This window comes from Pygocentrus nattereri, chromosome 2 (genome assembly GCF_015220715.1).
Source record: "Pygocentrus nattereri isolate fPygNat1 chromosome 2, fPygNat1.pri, whole genome shotgun sequence".
Taxonomy (NCBI): Eukaryota; Metazoa; Chordata; class Actinopteri; order Characiformes; family Serrasalmidae; genus Pygocentrus; species Pygocentrus nattereri.
In genome coordinates this window covers 53,284,915-53,308,427 of record NC_051212.1, presented here as the reverse complement: position 1 = coordinate 53,308,427, position 23,513 = coordinate 53,284,915, and the positions used below count along the sequence as shown (strand labels likewise).

Here is a 23,513-nt window from a genome sequence, read left to right as displayed (position 1 = left end):
TAATATCTCCTTTTCTAGTGTATAGGAGCGTTTAGTGAGATTGTGTTCTAATATCTCCTTTTCTAGTGTATAGGAGCATTTAGTGAGATTGTGTTCTAATATCTCCTTTTCTAGTGTATAGGAGCGTTTAGTGAGATTGTGGACTAATATCTCCTTTTCTAGTGTATAGGAGCGTTTAGTGAGATTGTGTTCTAATATCTCCTTTTCTAGTGTATAGGAGCATTTAGTGAGATTGTGTTCTAATATCTCCTTTTCTAGTGTATAGGAGCGTTTAGTGAGATTGTGTTCTAATATCTCCTTTTCTAGTGTATAGGAGCATTTAGTGAGATTGTGTTCTAATATCTCCTTTTCTAGTGTATAGGAGCGTTTAGTGAGATTGTGTTCTAATATCTCCTTTTCTAGTGTATAGGAGCATTTAGTGAGATTGTTTATAATTAATCTCCTTTTCTAGTGTATAGGAGCGTTTAGTGAGATTGTTTATAATTAATCTCCTTTTCTAGTGTATAGGAGCGTTTAGTGAGATTGTTTATAACTAATATCTCCTTTTCTAGTGTATAGGAGCGTTTAGTGAGATTGTGTTCTAATATCTCCTTTTCTAGTGTATAGGAGCATTTAGTGAGATTGTGTTCTAATATCTCCTTTTCTAGTGTATAGGAGCGTTTAGTGAGATTGTGGACTAATATCTCCTTTTCTAGTGTATAGGAGCGTTTAGTGAGATTGTTTATCGACTAATATTTTCTATTCAAGAATATAGGAGCGAATGTTGTCAACTAATGTCTCGCATTCAAAAGAATTTCAGTGTTTTGAGGTTGTTTATGGACTAATATCTCCTATTTTAGTCTAGAGAAGTGTTTATTTAGGTTGTTTATGGTCTAATATTTTCTGCTAGTGTGTAAGTGAGTGTTAATTGTGACTGCTTATGGACTAATATCTCCTATTCAAGAGTTTGGGAGTATTTATTGAGGTTGTTTATGGACTAATTTATCCTATTCTAGCAAAAAGCAAATAAGCAAAAAGACCTTAATGTAGGTCTGAAAGAGTTAAAAGCTCAGCCAATAGGAAGCTGAGGCAGGACAGTAGGACACCTGTGTTTGTCTAAAAGTGATAAAAAATGTCCCGGGGTGGCAAAAAGAAGGAAAGTCAATAAGGAAAGAGTTGTTGTCTTAAGCACTGTAACTCTTGTGAAAACTCATTAAGCCAGTAGCTGAATAACTGCTTCAGAACTGTCGGAAATTGTGCGCATGTTAAGCCTCCCCAGACGTTCAATGGGTATGTGCCAGCTGTTGTGTTTGCCTGTGTGATTCCCTTCATCTGTATGAGAACTGACAGGGACGTCTGTCACCGAGGCATCAGAGCGGCGTACGGAGCCCAGCTGTAGATGTGCTGACTTCTTGTTAAGGTTTTCTGTGTTTGTGTGCAGTCGGTGGGGAGGAGACCTGCCTGCCTGTAACGTTATGATCCATAATAAATGCAGCGTAATGGATTGGAGCGGACTCGCTGAATTATTGACCGTGCTCTTTGTCTGTGTGGTCCCTCTCTCAGGGGCTCTAGAGGAGGAGGAGCAGAGACGAAAAGCTTCGGCAGCACAACATCCATACCAAACCAAACCGCACCAAACCGATGTAGTTAGTCAATCTGCATCGTGTTTGGCGTCTGAAGTCTGCTTCTTTACATTCTCACTGGAGCGATGAGGAATTTACACTTACAGGCCTGTAAGCCTTAACAGACCCTAGTACATTAATACCACTTTTCTTGTAGGTAGCATAGATGGAATTGTTCTAGATACCCAGCTGTTGAGATGCACGCTCAGTGCTGCAGGTAGATATCATAAAAAGAAAGCTGTCCACGTTATGCTGTACATTTTAGGACGTCCGTAGGATTCAGACATCAGACAAAACAGCTTCAGGTTCTGAGGTAAAACACACGCCTGAGCTCTCAAACAGCTGGACATCAGGCAAAACAGCCTCGGACAAAAGGCAACGGTCTACACTCACTGAGGCTACACTCACTGTGGCCTCGGACAGTAAATTTTATCGTGATATTCACAATTTCCTTCTTTAACACTGGTTTAATCCAGTTTCATGGCCAAATTAAAAATGAAAAAAAAATTCCATGCCTTGTGGGGTTAATTATGGACTAATATCTCCTATTCTAGTGTACAAGAGTGTTTATTGGGGTTGTTTATGGACTAATAGCCCCTATTCTAGTGTATAGGAGTGTTTATTGATGTCATTTATGTAATATCTCCTGTTCTAGTATGAAGGAGTGTTTATTGAGGTTGCTTATGTAATATCTCTTAGTGTATAGGAGTATTTATTGAGCTTGTTTATGGACTAATATCTCTGATTCTAGTGTGAAAGAGTGTTTATTGAGATTGTTTATGTAATATCTCTTCTTCTAGTGTATAGGAATGTTTATTGAGGTTGCTTATGGACTAATATCTCCTATTCTAGTGTATAGGAATGTTTATTGAGGTTGCTTATGGACTAATATCTCCTATTCTAGTGTGAAAGAGTGTTTATTGGGGTTGCTTATGGACTAATATCTCTGATTCTAGTGTATAGGAGTGTTTATTGAGGTTGCTTATGGACTAATATCTCCTATTCTAGTGTGAAAGAGTGTTTATTGGGGTTGCTTATGGACTAATATCTCCTATTCTAGTGTATAGGAATGTTTATTGAGGTTGCTTATGGACTAATATCTCCTATTCTAGTGTATAGGAATGTTTATTGAGGTTGCTTATGGACTAATATCTCCTATTCTAGTGTGAAAGAGTGTTTATTGGGGTTGCTTATGGACTAATATCTCTGATTCTAGTGTATAGGAGTGTTTATTGAGGTTGCTTATGGACTAATATCTCCTATTCTAGTGTGAAAGAGTATTTATTGGGGTTGCTTATGGACTAATATCTCCTATTCTAGTGTATAGGAATGTTTATTGAGGTTGCTTATGGACTAATATCTCCTATTCTAGTGTGAAAGAGTGTTTATTGGGGTTGCTTATGGACTAATATCTCTGATTCTAGTGTATAGGAGTGTTTATTGAGGTTTCTTATGGACTAATATCTCCTATTCTAGTGTGAAAGAGTGTTTATTGGGGTTGCTTATGGACTAATATCTCTGATTCTAGTGTATAGGAGTGTTTATTGAGGTTGCTTATGGACTAATATCTCCTATTCTAGTGTGAAAGAGTATTTATTGGGGTTGCTTATGGACTAATATCTCTGATTCTAGTGTATAGGAGTGTTTATTGAGGTTGCTTATGGACTAATATCTCCTATTCTAGTGTGAAAGAGTGTTTATTGGGGTTGCTTATGGACTAATATCTCCTATTCTAGTGTATAGGAGTGTTTAATGAGGTTGCTTATGGACTAATATCTCCTATTCTAGTGTATAGGAGTGTTTATTGAGGTTGCTTATGGACTAATATCTCTGATTCTAGTGTATAGGAGTGTTTATTGAGGTTGCTTATGGACTAATATCTCCTATTCTAGTGTGAAAGAGTGTTTATTGGGGTTGCTTATGGACTAATATCTCCTATTCTAGTGTATAGGAGTGTTTATTAAGGTTGTTTATGTAATATCTCCTGCTCTAGTGCGAAGGAGTGTTTATTGAGGTTGCTTATGTAATATCTCCTGCTCTAGTGTGAAGGAGTGTTTATTGAGGTTGTTTATGGACTAATATCTCTGATTCTACTGTATGAGAGTGTTTATTTGGGTTATTAATGCACTAATGTCTCCTATTCTAGTTTATAGGTGTGTTTATTGAGGTTGTTTATGTACTAAAAATTCCTATTCTAGAATTTGGGAACGTTGTTATTAACCGTCTCAAAATTAAGTGTGTAAATGAAAAGTGTGCAATAAAGAGTGAAGTAAGCATCCTCGATTTGATCGTTTATTTCCACAGTTACCTGAGCAAAGGCATTCTGTTACAGGCACAGGCCTAGAACCTTATGCTGTGTTTACATGTTGGCGTCATAAAAAAAGGTTGTTTTATTCATGATGGACATGCTGCCACGGTGACGGCGTCGCCTGTGTAACTGGATGATTTTACCCAATAGTTTAAAAATCATTTTTTACTCAAATCTTTCTGTAGGAAATGCACTGTTTGCAGACGCTGTATCTGACTGAGTGTGAAGCGTTGAAGAGACTGTGTGTACGTCTGAGGATGTGTGTGTGTGTGTGTGTGTGTGTGTGTGTGTGTGTGTGTGTGTGTGTGTACTTTTCTAAATTTAGCCTCGTTTCCACCAAAGACGGCAGAACTGTGGCTCTCAATCCACGTCTTGTCATTTGAGATAAGCTCAGAAACCATCACAGCTCAGGCAGACGTTTTCAAAGAGAACACACTCTCGAGCCAAAGGTGCCCGACTGGCCTCCATTAACCTCGTTGCTACTTTGCATTAGTATGAATGCTGCCTCCGGCGGAGTCAGGAGCAATTAATTTCTCTGCCCTAACAAGAAAGTGAAGGCAAAAATAATTCGGAGACACTAGTTGATGAACCCGGCACGCAGTCAGAGAACATGATTTTGAAAAGCGCGATTGGTCACCTGGGCTGCACTAAGATAATGGCATATTTTGCTATTTGTTATAGGGTTGGGCAATATCCATTTGTTTCATACCATCAAACCATCTCCAAATGTTACTGCAGTGTACAGTTTTAGTGGAGGAGTGAGCGGGTTGGGAGTTGTTAAGCAATCTAAAACCATCAACGCTCAAAAAAATGCCCAAAAATGAAAACATCAATTTTCCATTCAATTTAAATACATAAATCCAATGTAAAAAAAATTGACTTCAAATATCTTGGGTCAACCATCCAGAGCAATGGACAGTGCAGAAAAGAGGTGAAGAAGAGGGTGCAGGCAGGATGGAGTGGGTGGAGACGGGTGTCAGGGCTGATGTGTGACAGAAGGATAGCAGCAAGAGTGAAAGGGAAGGTTTATAAGACAGCAGTGCGTCCTGCTATGATGTCTGGTTTGGAGACTGTGGCTCTGTCTAAAAGACAGGAGGCTGAGCTGGAGGTGAAGATGCTGAGATTTTCGTTGGGAGTGACCAGGATGGACAAGATTAGAAATGAGCAGATCAGAGGGACAGTGAAGGTGGAGCAGCTTGGAGATAAAGCCAGAGAGGCCAGGTTGAGATGGTTTGGACATGTGTTGAGGAGGAATAGTGGAGATATTGGGCAAAGAATGTTGGAGATGGAGCTGCCGGGCAGAAGGAGAAGAGGTAGACCTCAGAGAAGGTTTATGGATGTAGTGAAGGTGGACATGGAGATGGTTGGTGTGAAAGTAGAGGAGGCAGTGGATAGGGCAGGATGGGGGCAGATGATCCGCTGTGGCGACCCCTAAAGGGAGCAGCCGAAAGAAGAAGAAGAAGAAATCCAATGTAAAAAATTGCATGTTTTTCCACCATGTTCAATAAATAACGTTTAAATTAGAAGTGCTTGTAGGATTTATGCAGTTCTTTTACATCACAGTTTCTCAGACTGTGTAAATGTATTAAATGACAAAACAAGTTAAATTCACAAACATTTACTGTCGTCCAAACTGTATTAAACAGTATTTGAATCTCATTACAGGAAACATGTGAACATTAAAGTCTAATGTGAAAGAAATAAACAGAACTTTATAGATTTCAGCTGAGATCAACTTCCCTGCTTTAGAATTTCTATTCACTCGTAACTGAACTGCTAATTAAAGCAGATGTTTATGAGCCCAGCGTTCCTATTGTGGTGAATTCTCATACTAACCACCATGCCAGTTAGGAGCTAACGCTATCAGTCACTGCATGACATGCTAACATGTCGAGGTCACCTACAGTTAAAAAAAAACATTAACTGTGGATTTGAATATTAATGAAGTACAACTTTATATTCTGGTTCACACTAAATCCCTCCCATTGCTTATTTATCTACCTTTTGTAGCCGTTACCATGACAGCAGTTTGCTGCTGTTTGTCTAGATTATCTCTCAAAATAAGCAAAATGAAACATTAATATTTGGTCAAAAACATTAAAACTACAAATTATGTTAAAGTGCATCACAACTCATCGCAGTTGCACTGAATAACAAACGACGGGCCATCCTACCCACCCAGAGAGAGAGCACAAAGTGCAGCTATACAGTAAGTGGAGCTGATAAATTGTACAATGAGCGCAGAAACAAGGAGGTTTCAGAATGTTTTGCCTGGTTGGCATATTTTCTGCTTGAATATCCATAAGTGGAACGTAACAAACACGTCAGTAGTGAATTCAGTATTCCAGTAGTGGTATCTGGAACAGTTAACCAAGTACTCAAGTGTCCATGCACATCTTGATTAACAGCTGGAGTTAGGTATGGATAAGTGGCGTCAGGGTGAAGCCGGAGCCGGGAGTTGAGGAACAATCCAGAACATAGAATAGACTAACAAATTTGATCAGACAAGATTGAAAATAACAAGTTGCGGGTACCTGAAAGTAATTCAAGCATTTGGGATCAAATCAGGAGATAATGAAGGCTCTTGTCTGAACTCGGCAGGGCAGATTTAAGTGGTCACCTCATGTGGGTGCATAATTATGAAGCTCTGAGAAGACCCTGCTGAGAGTTAATTTCATCCCAAGCAACAAACACTGTTGCTAAGATGGAAACCAGAGAATCTGTGAGTCATCACACCTCTGTTACCTAGTTGCGGCTGAAGCACACAGAAGAGTGGCGTGATTTCTTTGCATGCATGGATGCTTTCATGTGGCAGATCCTTCCATTTGCTGAAAAGCACCATTCCTTCTTTCATTTTCTCACACGTAAGAAGTGCCGTTATTTGAAAGCAAGTGAAGCTTGAAAACACTGGTGCCACTCTTAGGTCACCAACCCATAGCATGACTAGAAGAAGCACCTTTGAGTTTGTTCTCTGAGCTTCTTAGAAAAAAGTCGTGGATACTGGATACTGAGGGTGATGTTGTTTTCTACACCTTTTGAAATCAGGCCCAAATTAGCAGCAGTTTCTCAAATGCACGTTGTTGGGAGGCTTCCTTTATTAGTAGTAGTCGACACATCGGCAACACTGAGGCACGAGCATCACACACAGTTTTCCAGCATAGAAACACCTTTATCTCGCTTCTGAGTCTTGGTTCCTTTCAGTAGTTCTTCCTCATGCTCTTAGAGAGTTTCTTGTTTTTAGTCTTGGTTCTTCTCAGAGGTGCTTCCTCAAGTTCTTAGGGAGTTCCTCATTTTGACACTTGGTTCCTCTCAGTGGTTCTTTCTTGTGTCCTTAGGGAGTTCCTCATTTTGAGTCTTGGTTCTTCTCAGTGGTTCTTCCTCAGGTTCTTAAGGAGTTTCTCATTTGGGTTGTGGTTTCTCTCAGTAGTTCTTCCTCGTGCTTGTAGGGAGTTCCTAGTTTTGACCCTTGGTTCCTCTCAGTGCTCCTTTCTCAAGCTCTTGGCGCGTTTCTCATTTTGAGTCTTGGCTCCTCTCAGTGGCTCTTCCTTATTTTCTTAGGTATTTTCTCGTTTTCCATCTTAGTCCCTCTCAAGGGACTCTTCCTCAAGTTCTCAATGAGTTTCTCATTTTGAGTTGTGGTTTCTCTCAGCGGTTCACTCTCATGCTCTTAGGGATTTCCTCATTTTGAGTCTTGGTTCCTCTCAGGGGTTCTTCCTCAAGTTCTTAAAGAGAACTTCCTTTTGAGTCTTGATTCCTGTCAGTATTTCTTCTTTTTGTGGTCTTATCATGTTTTTCATTTTGAGTCTTGGTTTCTGTCAGTGTTTCTTTTGCATGCTCTTCTGGAGTTTTCCTGATGCTATCTCCCTCAGCTTCCCTTTTAGGGGGCACGTCCGGGATTTCTGGCAAGATGCTTTGGAACAATGTCTTGTAGAAAGCGTTATGCAAAAAATGTAATTGAATTTGTGGTTTATGCAGACAGGAAGACACAGTAACCAGTTTTTTCTTCCTGTAATGCACCAAACTGAGCTTACAGCAGACTTGATGATAAGTTAATTGGTGGAAGTACTCATATAGAAAGAGAACACCCCTGAAACCTGTGAATCAGGTTCTTAGGCGTGGAGGAATTCAAATGAACAGATGGGAAGAATTTATTTATGGGCAATCATAAAAAGGTTTTAAGTCAAAATGAAAATACTGACCCTTAGAATCTTTTTACCATGCCCACCATGAGCGTTGTAATTGTTGGCGTAAAACAATGTGGCATTCTCACTATCTGTCGTACCCAGAGGAGCCAGGACCACATCAACATGTATGTCTTCCCTATCCAAACAACTTGATGTCTAGGGGAGTGCAGTGTGTTTGCTTGCCTTGCTGAACTGACAAAAAGACTGTGTAAATATTTATTATCCTCTCACACAGCCTTTGTCTGCCTCTCTTGCCATTTTTTACTCAACAAATATCTATTCTTTTACTCACAAACATAAATGTGGTTTGCATTGAAAGTTTAGAATCTTTCCACACAAATTCACCATTTGTTTCAGTGAGCTACAAATACAGCATTCCTATAAGGCTGGCTTTATACAGTGCAACTTCCATGCAACTTCATTATTATTCATAGTGAGAACAATATGCTGTATCAAAAAGTACAAGCTGCTAATTTGGTTACAAAGTGGAGTAATCAAATGTGTTGCATGCAACTCAGATTGTTTTTGAATTGCTTTTTATAACTGTCAATTTACACATAAATTAGGTTGCATGCAACTCAAAAGTTTCACTGTGTAAAGCCAGCCTAAAGTTTAACATCAAAAACTTCTCTTACAATTAGATCACATGACATTCATTCTATATTTCACACCAAGTTGTGCACTGTATGGTGAAAACTCCACACAAATATAGTTGCATGAAACTTACACAAAACTAAATTTCACTTGAATTGTGAAAAAAAAGCATCCTGCAATGTGAAACCCAGCCACAGTAGTCTGCAAGTGTCTCAACTTCATCAAAAACAAGATTCACGAAGGAGCCAAATGCAGATAACACATCGCATGTTGATGTCAAACAACATTGTTTCAAACGTTCATTTCATTGGATCAACAGACAGCAAAGTAAAACAGAAAGTGGCTGAAAAGGAGATCTTCCAGCTGATTGTGCCACCATTTATTTTTCTTTTTTGATGAAATTATGTGATGTACCAACAAACAAGAGCTGCTCATTTGGTTAAGTGGTGGAGCAACTGAATAGAAATTTAGTTGCAAGTACCCTAAAACATGCAAATAGTTGCATGAAAGTTTCACTGTGCTGAGCCAGCCTAAGATGTCCAGATGCAAAATCAGCCCAGAAGCTTAGCTTTCACTATGCGAATACAGCAGTGAGGTGGCAGCTGGTCAGGGAGATTGGTCAGGATCCTTCTGAGACGATGTTTGAACTCTGGGGGGCTTGACACCAGAACATTCCCTGGTTTATTTATTATCACAGAAAAGGTGGCCAGGTCAGCATGGATTGAAGCTGAAGGCCGTCCTGAGGGTCTGCTGTCACTGCAGGCCATGAACACACACACTCACTCACATCCAAATATATCCCCCTGCAGGCAGACTCTGCCAAGGCGAGTCAGTAGGAAGTAAAATTTCCATCGCAGTCTATGCCAGGATGAATTTGAACCTCTTAGATATATCTGATTTATTCACTCACTTGTCTAAGAATCGCCTTAACTGTTTTGATGATCTGCCAGTTTGAAAGCTCCCAAACCTCCGTCTGACTTCAGTTCATCAGCAGCAGGCTTAAACATAAGCCTGCTCTATGGTAGTAGTCCAAATTTATACAATGAGAACAACTTTAGCCCTGTACACACTTGGTATTAACATTGGTCAATCAAGCTCATTATCCCTCCTCTACCAAACTTTCCTGTTGGCACTGTGCATTCAAAAGGGTAATGTTCTCCTGATATCCGCCAAACCCAGATTCATCCATCAGACTGCCACATAGTGAAGGATGATTCATCACTCCTCAGAACACGTTTCCACTGCTCCAGAATCCAGTGGCAATGTACTTTACACCCCTCCACCCGACACTTGGCATTGCGCATAGTGATCTTAGGCTTGTGTGCAGCTCAGCCATGGAAACCCCATGAGCTCTGATGTAAAGTTAATGTGCTGATATTGTTTCCAGAGGAAGTTTGGAACAGTGATCCAACAGAGGACAGACAATAGGCCCTGTTGGGGAGGTCTATCACGTTGTGAGTGAGATGTTGTTGCACCTAGATGGCTGGGGCAGATCTAGCAGGACAGAAATTTCACAAACTGACTTGTGGCAGAAATGGCATCCTTTGACAGCGTGCCAATGTCCCTGAGCTCTTCAGTACAACTCATTCTACCATCCTGCCAATGTTTGTCTATGGAGATTGCAAGGCTGTGTGCTTGATTTTATACCTGTTAGCAATAGGTGTGGCTGGAACACATGATGTTAGTCCTAAGGACAGTTGTCCAAACACTTTTGGCCATTTAGTCATAATATTTGTTTTTATAGCAGTAAGCTGGACATCTGGGTGTTTTCCCTCATGTTGGCCCTCATGTATTCACCCAAATACACTTCAAAAGTTCCTCACACCTTCAAGATACATCATCAGAAGGAGGTGTTTAAAGTCTTTAAAGCAGGAAATCTCACTCTAGAGCACATGTGTCAGGCTCCAGTCCTCGCAGGCCAAAGCACTGCAGACTTCAGCTCACTGCCTCATTAAGCACAGCTGATTCAGCTCATCAGCTAATTAGAAAGTAGGCATGTTTCTCTTTAGGACATAAAATATTTAAAAATCAAATCAAATGTAGACCCAATAATTGAAAATCAAACCTGAAAAATGTGTGAATTTTTCCCCTTTTTGGGCACAATGGTCAGTGCAGACCAGTGAAATGGGTATTCCGTGGTATAGATGCTGTCATAAAGCATATCATATCCCCACAGAGGTAGAGTGAATTAACATCCAGCCCTAATCAAAGCCTCGCCCTTTCGTTAATTAAACCCACTCGACTGTACTTCATACACAGAGGCCTTTCAGCCCTGCCTGCTGAGACTCTGGCATGTGACTGCGGAGCAAAGAGACAGGAGAGGAAGCTGCGTGTGGAAGAAGGAGGAGATCCGCTATTTAAAGACAAAGAAACCTACAATTTACCGTCTGGGTGCCGAACAGAAGCATTTCAGCACCAATATTTAGCACTTTTATATCCTAACAGCACAATCTACTGTGGCCTAGAGGAGAACAGGTTCCTTCTTTTAAGTCTTGGCTCCTCTCACTGGTTCTTCATGCTCTTAGAGAGTTTTTCCTTTGAGTCTTGGTTTGTCTCAGTGTTTCCAACTTATCCTCTTACAGCTCTTTTCCTTTGAGTTTTGGTTCTTCTCAGTGGTTTTTCCTCATATTCTTATAGAGTTTCTTCTTCTAAAATTGGTTCTTCTCAGTGGTTCTTCCTTATATTCTTAGGAAGTCTCTTCTTTGGAGTCTTGGTTTCCTCTTAGTGGTTCTTCCTCATGTTCTTAGGAAGTCTCTTCTTTGGAGTCTTAGCTCCTCTCATTGGTTCTTCCTCATGTTCTTAGGGAGTTTCTCCTTTTGTTCCTCTCATTATTTCTTCTCCTTTTGGATCTTGGTTTTCCACTTATCCCAGATGTAGTCAATCAGCCAAGACATGTTTGGTCTCAGAATTTTGCTATGAGGCTAATGTTGCTAACAGACACTGGAAGTCAGTAGTCACCCTAATCTTTTTTTGCAAATATATGCCCAAAACTATTCACAAGCCTTTCAAACTACATCCAGATCTTCATTAAGGTTTTGTAGACTTGTTGATGCGGTTTGGGACACAGCATGATGTACTGTGAGTTATAAAATTGAACAAAACCTCACTCTCAGCCACTTTTGACACCAGGTCTTGTGCAGAATTTCAAATCCCATGCATGTCTTGCTGGTTTATAGTCAATGGATTGCACTCAAAATTGCTTTAGTTTCTTTTTTTTAAGTTACTTTTACTTTATTAAGGTTAACAATTATTTGTGAATAGAAAAAACAACAGGATTCACTAGAATTTATATATCTGCGTGTCATACATTTCAGCAACCCTCGGTTGTCAAAAATGTTCATTTTTATAGTTTGCAACACTTTTTATAGTTTAGAGAAAGTCATTCGGCGTCCTTAACAAGTCTGCATGATCTTAATGAAGGTCTGGATGTGGTTTGATGGGGAAGAGAAAAGTTTTGGGTTGGGTGACTATTGACTTCTAGTGCTTGTGCCTTGCAGCTGCACAGGAACCAAAATGCGAACACCAAACATCTGTTGGGTCGTCTGCAGTGGGGAAAAATGGATTCTAAATGTTTTTAGTACATAAAAACAAACAAACATTGTAAAAGGATCTCAAGGAACGCATGAAATACTAGAACATGTTCAGATATGGGGGCAGTCGTGGGCTGGAGGTTAGGGATCTGGCCCTGTGACCGGAAGGTTGCCGGTTCGATCCCCAGAGCTGACAGTTCATGACTGAGGTGCCCTTGAGCAAGACATCTAACCCCCAACTGCTCCCCGGGCGCCATGGATAGGGCTGCCCACCGCTCCGGGCAAGTGTGCTCACTGCCCCCTAGTGTGTGTGTGTTCACTAGTGTGTATGTGGTGTTTCACTTCACGGATGGGTTAAATGCGGAGGTGGAAATTCCCCGGGTGTGTGATCAAAAAAGTATCAATTAACTTAAGTCTAAATATCACCAGTGTTTTGTAGTGATGCTGTTTTATTAGTCTTGTCACTGGTCTGTTTACTGTCTCCTCCTTTTCTCCTCTCCTCAGTGTAAACCCGTCCCGGGACACGGCTTCATTCTGGACAAGTACAAGTGCCAGTGTAAAAGAGGCTTCTACTCACCCAGCCGAGTGGCACTCAACGGCGTCTCAAGTGAGTGTTTCACCTTCCCACCCCCACCTAAAGAGTGGGCTGTTTTTAGATACTCTGTGTATTTTGAGAGCGCTTGTTTCCTTATGCGGGGTTATTCCCCAGTGAAACGGAGCAGCAGGTGAGTTTGAAATAGAACGAAAGGTGAATCCTTTAGTGTCGTTCTGGGAAAAAAACTCCAAATCCTTAGAACTCTACAGGTGTAATTGTTGTTTTGCTGTTTTTTTACAGTACAAATTATTTACATGTAATTCTGTAGTTGCATAATTAGACACATACTATGATGAACCATGACTATTAGAGCTAAGCCTTCAGTTTGGGCAATAATCTGGTCAAAAACCTGGAAAAAACTCACTACAATAATTTCTATTAGCACACCTATGGGATTCTAGTTTTATGTAAGGCAGTTCTACATTAAACAGAGTGATTTAGTGACCCTTATTAGTCCCACAACAGGGAAATATTTACCATCCTCATTTAACCCATCCATGCAGTGAAACACCACATACACACTAGTGAGCACACACACTAGGGGGCAGTGAGCACACTTGCCCAGAAGGGTGGGCAGCCCTATCCGCAGCGCCCAGGGAGCAGTTGGGAGTTAGGTGTCTTGCTCAAGGGCACTTCAGTCATGGACTGTCGGCTCTGGGGATCAAACCTGCGACCTTCCTGTCACAAGGCTGGTTCCCTAACCTCCAGCCCACGACTGCCAAGCTTGTAAAATGTATTTGATGTATTTTATTGGGCACTTGTAACAAATATTAGCATTTGTTTTACCTTGTATGCAGCAGCTTTACAGTTACTCCACTGCTGTTTTCCATTTCTAGCAACTAACTGAAACCTGGTTAGACCACACTTTATATTCACAGTCAGTGATGCATTTAGAGCTTTCAGAAATACTAGAGTGATGGTTTTACTTACAAAATTAGGCCCAACGTGATGGATTGATTCCACTGTCAGATTCTAATTATGCTGGTAGTTAGTCTGACATTTAAGGCCTTCTGTTCACCTCCTGAAGTCCTAACCAATGAGAGAGTTTGCTTGGCTGTATCTACCTAAAAAGAAAGAAAAATGACAGTATTTTCTTTAATTTCACAGAAATGATTAGGCCTTCTCTGTAGGCCTAGATGGCCTTGTGAGTTTCTGTCTGAACTTGTCAAATTTTCCTGTTTGTTTTGATGTAAAAAATGACGAATACACAGTTTACCCACTTGTGAGGTGCAAGCAGAAGTGTGTAGAGTAGCCTAAACCCAAACTCTATCAAAAGTATTCTTACTACAGAGAAAAACTGAGTCAAGTGAAAAGTAAAAGCATCTTATATATAACAAATTTACCGTAAGGAAAGGAGTCATGTACCAGATCATTTTAGTCTGCTAGATCACGTTTAACGTAAATGTACCCTTAAAGGTGAGTCACGCCACTCTCAGCCAAACACAGCCGTCTCTGAGTGATACTTCCTTCAACAAATCTCCTCAGATCAGACTTCCGGTGAGATCAGTGGTGGCAGTAAATTAGTTACAGTTTTTCTCAGGGTGTTGAGTAGAAATACCAAAGTTTCAGCTCAAAAACTCTTCCAGTACCACCTCTAAAACGGCAGTAGAACCTCATAGAACATGCAGCATTCATCAGCATATGAGCTAAAGCTGGTTAAGCTCAATTCGTCTGTTTTTTTGATCATCATTTTTCACAAGCATAACACAACATGACCGAAATTCTAGGAACTAAATGCTAGTCACTAAGTGCTAAGGATAAAGTCCTTCCAAGCTTAAAAAGGTGGTTCTTAAGTTCTTAAACTTAAAAAGTTCTTAAAAAGGTGGTTCTTTAGTACGACAACAGCTCTGGACAGAGCCATGAACACTCAAAGAACTATATACATGCTGAAATGGTCCTTTGCATGGTGAAAAGGTTCTTCAGATTGATGGAGAATGTGTTGTAGATAGTTCAACATAGAACCTTTTTGAAAATGGTTCTATGTAGCACCCAAAAGTGTTCTTCTGTTGTCAACAATCATTAGAAGAACACTTTCTGGTACCATATAGAGCCATATACAGCACATCCAGGCAGTCATGGGCTGGAGGTTAGGGAACCAGCCTTGTGACTGGAAGGTTGCTGGTTTGATCCCCAGAGCCGACAGTCCATGACTGAGGTGTCCTTGAGCAAGACACCTAACCCCCAACTGCTCCCTGGGCACTGTGGATTGGGCTGCCCACTGCTCTGGGCAAGTGTGCTCACTGCCCCTAGTGTGTGTGTGTGTGTGTGTGTGTGTGTGTGTGTGTGTGTGTGTGTGTGTGTGTGTGTGTGTGTGTGTGTGTGTGTGTGTGTGCGCATTCACTAGTGCGTATGTGGCTTTTCACTACACGGATGGGTTAAATTTCCCTGTTGTGGGACTAATAAGGGTCTCTTGATCTTAATCACCATCAATGTGAAGAACCATTTCACCATGCAAAGACCCATTAAAGTGTGAGTGTTCATGGTTCTATGTACAAACATTGCCTCTACTAAAGAACCCTTGAAGAGCCTCTGGAGTAGACAGCTGTAACTCTGGCTGTGAGCGAGAAATAATTCATGTGAAATTGATGCATGCTTTAGTTAGCACTGACGCTGGCTGGGTTAGATGAAGCCGTTGAAATGAAACAAGGCTTAAATCCGGCTTTGGAACAGGGAGAACCATCTAATGACTGCTGGCTTGTGGCTGCTCAGGTACTTTGCATCCAGATCATTAACTCTCAGAGCATCGCTGTCTATCGGAACGCAGCCCTAATTAGCCACGGGCGATGCTAACTCAAACAGATAGCGCCTTCCAGTTGTGTCTCGGTTCATCAGCCGGCAATTACACCACTGATAGCTCAAGGAGCGCCGTTTGATCTTCTCCATCGGAGCCGCGTATCATACACAACTGTTTGTTTTCCATGCATTATGTAATTTGTTCTATTTTCCAGCCCTGAGGGGGGCGAGAATAAGAGGAACACATCAGGATATGCTTTAAACGTATTACCTTATTTACATTTCTATTACCGTCCCCCTTACAAGCTACTGAAAATACACACAGTCAGATGTGTTTGGGATTACTTGGATGGTGAGAAGCAGAAAATGCAACTTCCCTGCAGATTCCTTTGGAAAAATGTGAGACTGAATGTCCTTTGTTTATTGCCCAGTCCATGTCGTCCACACAAAGCTAAGCAGCTAATTTCGAATTCATTGCTTCTGTGATGTCCCAAAAGCAACTATATACACCCGTCTGTTCACTGAAGTTATAAGGAGTGTTTCAGTCCAAACTACACAAAAAAATACATAAAATAAACAGTAAACTCACTTGAACGTCCCATGCTGGGCTTTTATGCTGGTACAGGTTGTGCAAACCAAGCTATATATATATATTATTTTGGGACAAAACCTTGTATCTCCAAAATGGTAACTTTACAGGAGAAGGGAAAAACCTACATTACTTTCAATGTACGTCAATAGAACCAGAGTTTTTTCCAAGTCATTTTGGGCCGTTTCTTTTGGTCCATTCATCATGAAATTTACATACAATATAAAGAGCAATAGGTATTTTCAAATTATGTTAAAAACTGAATATCGACAAAAATGGAGATACGAGGTTTTTTGCTGACAACAGCGATATATATATATAGACTTGTAAAGACTTGTCTCTCACTCTCTCTCCCTCTCTTCCTTGCCCTTTCTCTCTCTCGCCCTCGCTCTCTCTGTCTCTCCCTCTCTCGCCCACTTTCACTCTTTCTCTCTCTCTCTCTCTCTCTGTCTCTCTCTCAATCTCTCTCTCTTCCTCTCTCGCCCTCTTTTGCTCTCTTTCTCTCTCTCCCTCGCGCTGTCTCTCTCTTGCCTTCGCTCTCTCTCTCTCTCTCCCTCTCTCTCTCTCTCTCCCTCTCTCCCTCTCTCTCTCTCTCTCCCTCTCTCTCTCTCTCTCCCTCTCTCTCTCTCTCTCTCCCTCTCTCTCTCGCTCACAATAATATAGTCTACCGCTACATTCTCAGTAGCTCTAGAGTTTGAGGAGTGGGTGAATGTGCTCCTGAATGAAACAGTGGGAGACGAGAGGCTCATGCGACTGTGATGGTGAAATACAGAAATTCTTTACACACTGCAAAAAATGGGGAAAAAAAGATTTTAAATCTATTCCACATAACTAAAATTTCCTATTGTGAGAGGGTTGTGCACTTATTATACACTGTTAGAAATGAAGGTTCTGTTCGGGTACATTTTACATTCATCAAGGTACAAACAGTGTAGATGTTCCCTCAAAGGTTCTACAGTGGTTCTAAGGTCTGATTGTGAAGCTTAAATCAGGTTCTCCAGGTGAAAAGTTGGTATTTGTTCCTTTTCATATCCGAATGTTTTAAAACAGAGCAGTAGAATAAAAGCCTGGAGGCGAGGCGAGGCAAGGCGGGGTGTGTGGAGTCAGTACAGCTTAGAACAGATCATTTCAGTGGATTATGGTTCAGTTATGTTCCCTGACTAAAGCCGCTGAGATGGAGCCTTGAGATACTAAACTATCACACAGAGTGGGAGTTTAGTACTTTTTCTCTAAGAGTTCAAGAGTCTCTGTTTACTTGGTTTAAGTAAATTTATCTCTAACTTTACTTTCTCACACCTACAACAAGGAGAAATATTTAGCTTATTGACTATATATAAGATCCTTTTACTTGACAAGACACCATTTTTGCAGTGCAGTGTGAGGTGGACCACAGCTGGACAGAAGCTCACCATTGCGAAGGTCAAGCAGGCTATACAACACTGGATAAATGACCATTATCTAAATTCATATACGAGCATCTGTTTTTCCCAATCGCAGCACGGTGGCGCGGTGGGTAGCGCTGTCACCTCACAGCAAGGGGAGGCCTGGGTTCGATTCCCCGGCCAGGGGACCGCGGTCCTCTCTGTGTGGAGTTTACATGTTCTCCCCATGTCTATGTGGGGTTCCTCCAGGTTCTCCGGTTTCCTCCCACAGTCCAAAGGCATGCAGCCAGGCCAACTGGATGTGCTAAATTGCCCCTAGGTGGGAGTGAATGTGTCTGCCCTGCGATAGGCTGATGACCTGTCTAGGGTGTATCCTGCCTTCCACCCTGAGGGAGAAACGGCTTAGAAAGTTTGTGCGTGTTTTTCCCAAATGGAAGTTTACTTTCCCTCTAGAATTTTGATTTCAGCGTTTTCACAACATATTTGTTACGGTGTCAGGACGTCATTAACTGAAGTTTAACTGGAATGTTACAGGACCTTCGCCCTCCCCCCCCCCACACACACAACAAGACACCCAAAAAAAACCCCAAAAAATGTGAATCCATATTCATGGTGAATCCCGGTTGCTATGGGCGACATCCCACTTTACATAGTCCTCTCATCCTTCCACGCACACGTGCACATTAAGGGATCTAAAAATAGCCCGTGAGTCACCAGTGAAACGAGACTGCGCCGTTTCTTAATGAAAGCACACCAGTGCGGGAAAACGTTGCTTCATTTACATAAAGGGGAGCGAGGGCTGTTCACACAAATAAGGGGCTCTACTCAAATAAGGGGCTCTACAGCAGTGGGACGCTTTGTCTGAGTGTGTAATTCAGGCCACTCGTGTGCACGTTTCCCTCATGCCCCAGAGACGCAGCTAGAACTGATGCATGCAGGGTTTGCTGTGAATTTGTTATGTGTTTATCTGCTGTATTCAGACACAGTTGAACCCGGGTTCTGGCTTCACCTTGTGGAAGAGATCTTTGGGGCTACTCCGGTGGAACGTCTGACTATCATACACCGATCAGGCATAACATTCTGACCACCTCCTTGTTTCTACGCTTATTATCTATTTTATCAGCTCCAGCAGCGCTGCTGTGTCTGATCCACTCGTACCAGCACAACACACACTGATAAAAGCTGGTAAAATGGACAATGAGCGCAGAAACAAGGAGATGGTCAGAATGTTATGCCTGATCGGTGAATATTAACATATTATATTTTCACAGTACAAGTTTGTGAGTTTTACCCATGCAGTTTTCATAAGTACTTCACTATTAAAATAAGATGGTTCTTCTAGGGTTCTCTAATAAATGGGTCTTTGCCTGGTAAAAGTTCCGACCTAAAAGGGTTCTTCTGTTATTGCAAGCTTGACATTGTAACAGTAGAATAATTCTTTTTGGTGCTCTATAGAACCAATTAAAAAAAGGTTCTGTGTAGAACATTCTCATCAATCTGATTAACCCTTTATGATGCAAAGAAACCTTTACTTGTAGAAAGGTTTTCATGGTTTTGTATGGGACCACTTTCTTTACTAAAGAACCCCCGAAGAACCATCTTTCTTAAGAGTGTATTAAAATAGGTTCTTTAATAAATGGTTCTTTGCATGGTCAAATCGGATTGAAGGAAAAATGTAGGTTCTGTGTAGAACATTTTTAAAAATGGTTCTATAAAGCACCAAAAGGGTTCTTCTACTGTTACAATGTCAAGCTTGAAACAATAGAAGAACCCTTTGTGGTGCATTTTCAAATAGGTTCTATATAGAACCATATACAACACATTCTGCTTCAACCTGAAGAACCATTTCATAACTCAAAGAAGGTTTTGCTCATATACAGGGTTCTTTGTCTGATCACGGCTCTACATCGAACCATTTTTATTACTAAAGAACCCTTGAATTACCATCTTTTTAGGAATATTTAAGATGGTTCTTCAAAGGTTCTTTAGTAATTTACTAAATTATTTAGTAAAATAGCTATTATAGAATAATTTCAACCAAGCTTAAATGGTTCTTTGCGTGGTGAAAGGGTTCTTCCGATTGATAGAGAATGTGTTGTGCATGGTTCTATATAGAACCTTCTATATAGCACCCAAAAAGGACTCTTCTGTTGTTATAACGTCAAGGTTGTAACAGTAAAAGAACCCTTTTCGGTGCTATATATAACCATTTTCAAAAAGGTTCTAAACAGAACCATAATACAGGTTTTTTCCCCCTTTAATCCAACGAACCATTTCACCATGCAAGTAATCATTAAAGCAAGAACTCGTGGCTCTAGAAGAGAAGAAACATTTCCTTTACTGAAGAACCCTTGAAGAACCATCTTTTTTTTCAAAGTGTAGGCAGGAACATTTACCTTCATCTACATCAATATGAACGATTTTTACACACAGAAGCTGACAAGGAAGGCAAGCAAGCTAATTAACTAATGAGTTAATGAGTTGGTTAATTAATTAATTAGTGAGGTCAGTTAATTAATTGAAACATATTATTTAGGTAGTGAAAAGTTGACCAGACTCAATAGATTGTATGAGTGAGCTGAGCGTCATGAAAATGTGGAAAAGAATATGGGCAAGGACTTTTATTTTGTCAGAAAATACACATTTTAATCAAGGGATTATCAAAGGATTTTAAGTCAGATAAAAGTCCCAGATGAGTTTTAACGCTGACTTTGAACCAACGATCGATGTCTTACTTACAGGAGAGTTTTGTATGAGCATAAAAGTGCGATGAGGCAGTTGGGGAGAGTAAACGGAAGCATTTCCTCTGATTTCTCTGTGGTCAGCAGAGTCAGAGCAGGGTCTCTACAGTGACGAGCCCTCGGACGTGTCCCCTCGATGCCTGCCGTGTCGCGAGGGCTGCTCCTTTTGTCGGGACGACTCGCCGTGTCTGGCGCAGGAGGACGGCGTCCTGCGGGTGGCCGTGGCCTCTTTCCAGGGCCTCTGCATGCTGCTGGACTTCATCAGCATGCCGGTGGTCTACCACTTCCGCCGCAACAAGGTCAGTACAGTCCAAAACAATTATTTCATAGTTGCATATTGTAATACAACCCCGTTCTGGGGCGCTGTGTAAAATGTAAACAAATGTAAATAAAAACAGAATGCAGTGATTTACAAATACACATAGATCCATATTTTATTGACAGTAGAGCATAGAACACATATCAGACGTTGAAAGTGAGACATTTTACCATTTCATAAAAAAAATATTAACTCAGATCTTGCTGGCAGCAACGCATCTCAAAAAAGCTGGACTTGATTGATTGCCAGTCATTGCATTCTGTTTTTATTTACATTTTACATAGCGTCCCAACTTTTTTGGAATTGGGTTTGTACTTTATTTTTAAGACATGTAATATTTACAAAGTCACATTAATGCATTAACACTTTTTGAAACAAGGATGGTAACAATGCAGGCAAACTGAACACAGGTGAGACAGATGACAGTGGGGGGCGGGGCTAGGGTGACCAGATGAGTTAGACATGGACAGGACAATGTCAGCCCAAGGAAACCATGACAGACCGTAGTCTGAAGGGGAATCCCGTAAGTTTTTCAAAATTTCTGCATAATTAAACGTTTAAGTCATTAAGAGTGGTTTGGTACCCAGAAGGAGAGGTGGCTTAGAAGAGTGGTTTGGTGTGAAATGCTCAGTTCTAGAGTAACCAAGAATTGCTCACAGTGGTGGTGATAGGAACCAGACGTCCACCTCTCAAAGCTCCTTCAGAGAAAGATATTAAATGAGACATGGTTATGAATTCACTGCCTGGTGCCTGAGACATCAGGCAGGTTTACGAAAGTGTTAAGAGTTTTGGCCAAAAAATCTGATTTCTGCAGGTATCTGTAAACGGCACACTCTGATTTCTTAGATTGGAATGAGGTCTAGAAGTCTGATCTACATCACATTCTCCATCAATCTGAAGAACTCTACCCTACAAAGGGTTCTATGAGTGCTCATGGTTCTGTACGCAAACTTTTTCTCTACTAAAGAACCCTTAAAGAACCATCTTTTTTAAGTCTGTAGAAGCCCAAACGTTTGCATACGACCTTATGCCTCTGCTGGACTCCCCCCCGCTCCTAAAGGAATACCTCACCTGACGAAAATAGGTCTCTCTAAGCGGAACCGTATTGGTTTTCATCAGCAGATTTCAGAAAGACACCCACCGAGGAACAGTTCTGCATTCCCCCTACACTAACACTCAACCAGGCGCAGGTTTATTCATCTTTTCATTACGGTTGGGGATCTAATGGCTTGCTGAGGGCACCGTGTGAGACTCCAGTGAGTAGAGAGGGTAGAAATTAAAGTCTAGGGAAAGTGACAGAGCCGGGCTGTGTATTAGCAGAGTAGAGCACAAGGGAGGAGAACCTGAATTAGCTCCCAACGTGGGACAGCCCTCTGCTCTAAAAGGCTGTCTCTCTCTCTGTTTCAGAGAATCAAAGCTTCAGGTCTGATTCTGCTGGAGGCCATCATGGCAGGTGCTGTACTCCTCTACTTCCCTGTAAGTCTAAACATTTACACCTCTGTCTTGATTGGCCCCTCCCAGTCCTCCATGTGCTTTTGTTTTGTTTTGGTCTTGCCCATGTGATTCCTTGTTTTGCTTCTTCCCGGTCCTGCCCCCTTGTTTCTAGACTCTGCCTTTGATTGTTCTCACCTGTTATCCACCTGTGTTTTGTTAACCCTCATTGTTTTTGTATTTAAGCCCTGTGTTTTACCCTGTTAGTTGGCTGGTCTTTATAGTGGATTCTTTGACTTGTAGTGTATTGTAGTGTATTGTAGTGTAGTGCAGTGTAGTGTATTGTAGTGTAGTGTACTGCAGTGCAGTGCAGTGTACTGTAGTGTAGTGTATTGTAGTGCAGTGTAGTGTATTGTTGTGTAGTGCAGTGCAGTGTAGTGCAGTGTAGTGCAGTGTAGTGCAGTGTAGTGTAGTGTAGTGTAGTGTAGTGTAGTGCAGTGTATTGTAGTGCAATGTATTGTAGTGTAGTGTAGTGCAGTGTATTGTAGTGTAGTGCAGTGTAGTGCAGTGCAGTGTAGTATAGTGCAGTGTAGTGCAGTGCAGTGTAGTGCAGTGCAGTGTAGTGTAGTATAGTGCAGTGTAGTGCAGTGCAGTGTTGAGTAGTGTAGTGTATTGTAGTGTAGTGCAGTGCAGTGCAGTGTATTGTAGTGTAGTGACATGCAGTGTAGTGTAGTGCAGTGTAGTGCAGTGCAGTGTAGTGCAGTGCAGTGTAGTGTAGTATAGTGCAGTGTAGTGCAGTGCAGTGTTGAGTAGTGTAGTGTATTGTAGTGTAGTGCAGTGCAGTGTTGAGTAGTGTAGTGTATTGTAGTGTAGTGCAGTGCAGTGCAGTGCAGTGTAGTGCAGTGCAGTGTAGTGTAGTGTAGTGCAGTGTAGTGCAGTGCAGTGTTGAGTAGTGTAGTGTATTGTAGTGTAGTGCAGTGCAGTGTATTGTAGTGCAGTGCAGTGTATTGTAGTGTAGTGACATGCAGTGTAGTGTAGTGCAGTGTAGTGTAGTGCAATGCACTGCAGTGCAGTGATTGGTTGGCATTACTGCTACTGAGAGCTGATTGGTTAGCATTACTGCTACCGAGTGCTGATTAGTTAGCATTACAAATGTTCCATCTTAACCCATTCATTCCGGACTCGCTCGGGAGTGCCCTCTAGTGTTTGAGAAACCCTGTGCTAGATCACCTGTCTGAAGCTGCCTGTCATTCACTCATTTATCCATAAACCAGCAAAAGCGAGTGGAGTCGTAAATGCAGCGGGAAAGCTGCTGTACTGCAGTTGTGCTGGATGGAAAAAAAGGAAAAGTGACGTGTTTGAAGGATTTTGGAGAATTTGTGCTGTTAACTTCTCAGAAGTGCAATGAAATATTTGTGTGGACTCTTCCCTCACACGGCCTGAAGCCTCTACTCTCTCAGATTCTCTGTTCATCTGAACGCACCACTGCTTTCTCCCCAGCTTCTC

General features: G+C 41.4%; 1 protein-coding gene across 3 annotated transcripts in view; it reads left to right on the top strand.

Annotated features, from left to right (window-relative positions):
- The window catches only part of gpr158b (G protein-coupled receptor 158b), a 65,411-nt gene that overhangs the window by 22,489 nt on the left and 19,409 nt on the right, over positions 1 to 23,513 (top strand). For 2 of the 3 annotated variants that reach the window (XM_017703440.2, XM_017703438.2), the window contains exons 3-5: positions 12,722 to 12,824; positions 20,342 to 20,556; positions 21,984 to 22,052. In XM_017703440.2, the coding sequence (XP_017558929.1) occupies positions 12,722 to 12,824; positions 20,342 to 20,556; positions 21,984 to 22,052 (387 nt within the window). The remainder of the gene's footprint in view (positions 1 to 12,721; positions 12,825 to 20,341; positions 20,557 to 21,983; positions 22,053 to 23,513) is intronic. The other variant, XM_017703439.2, reaches the window with a different exon arrangement.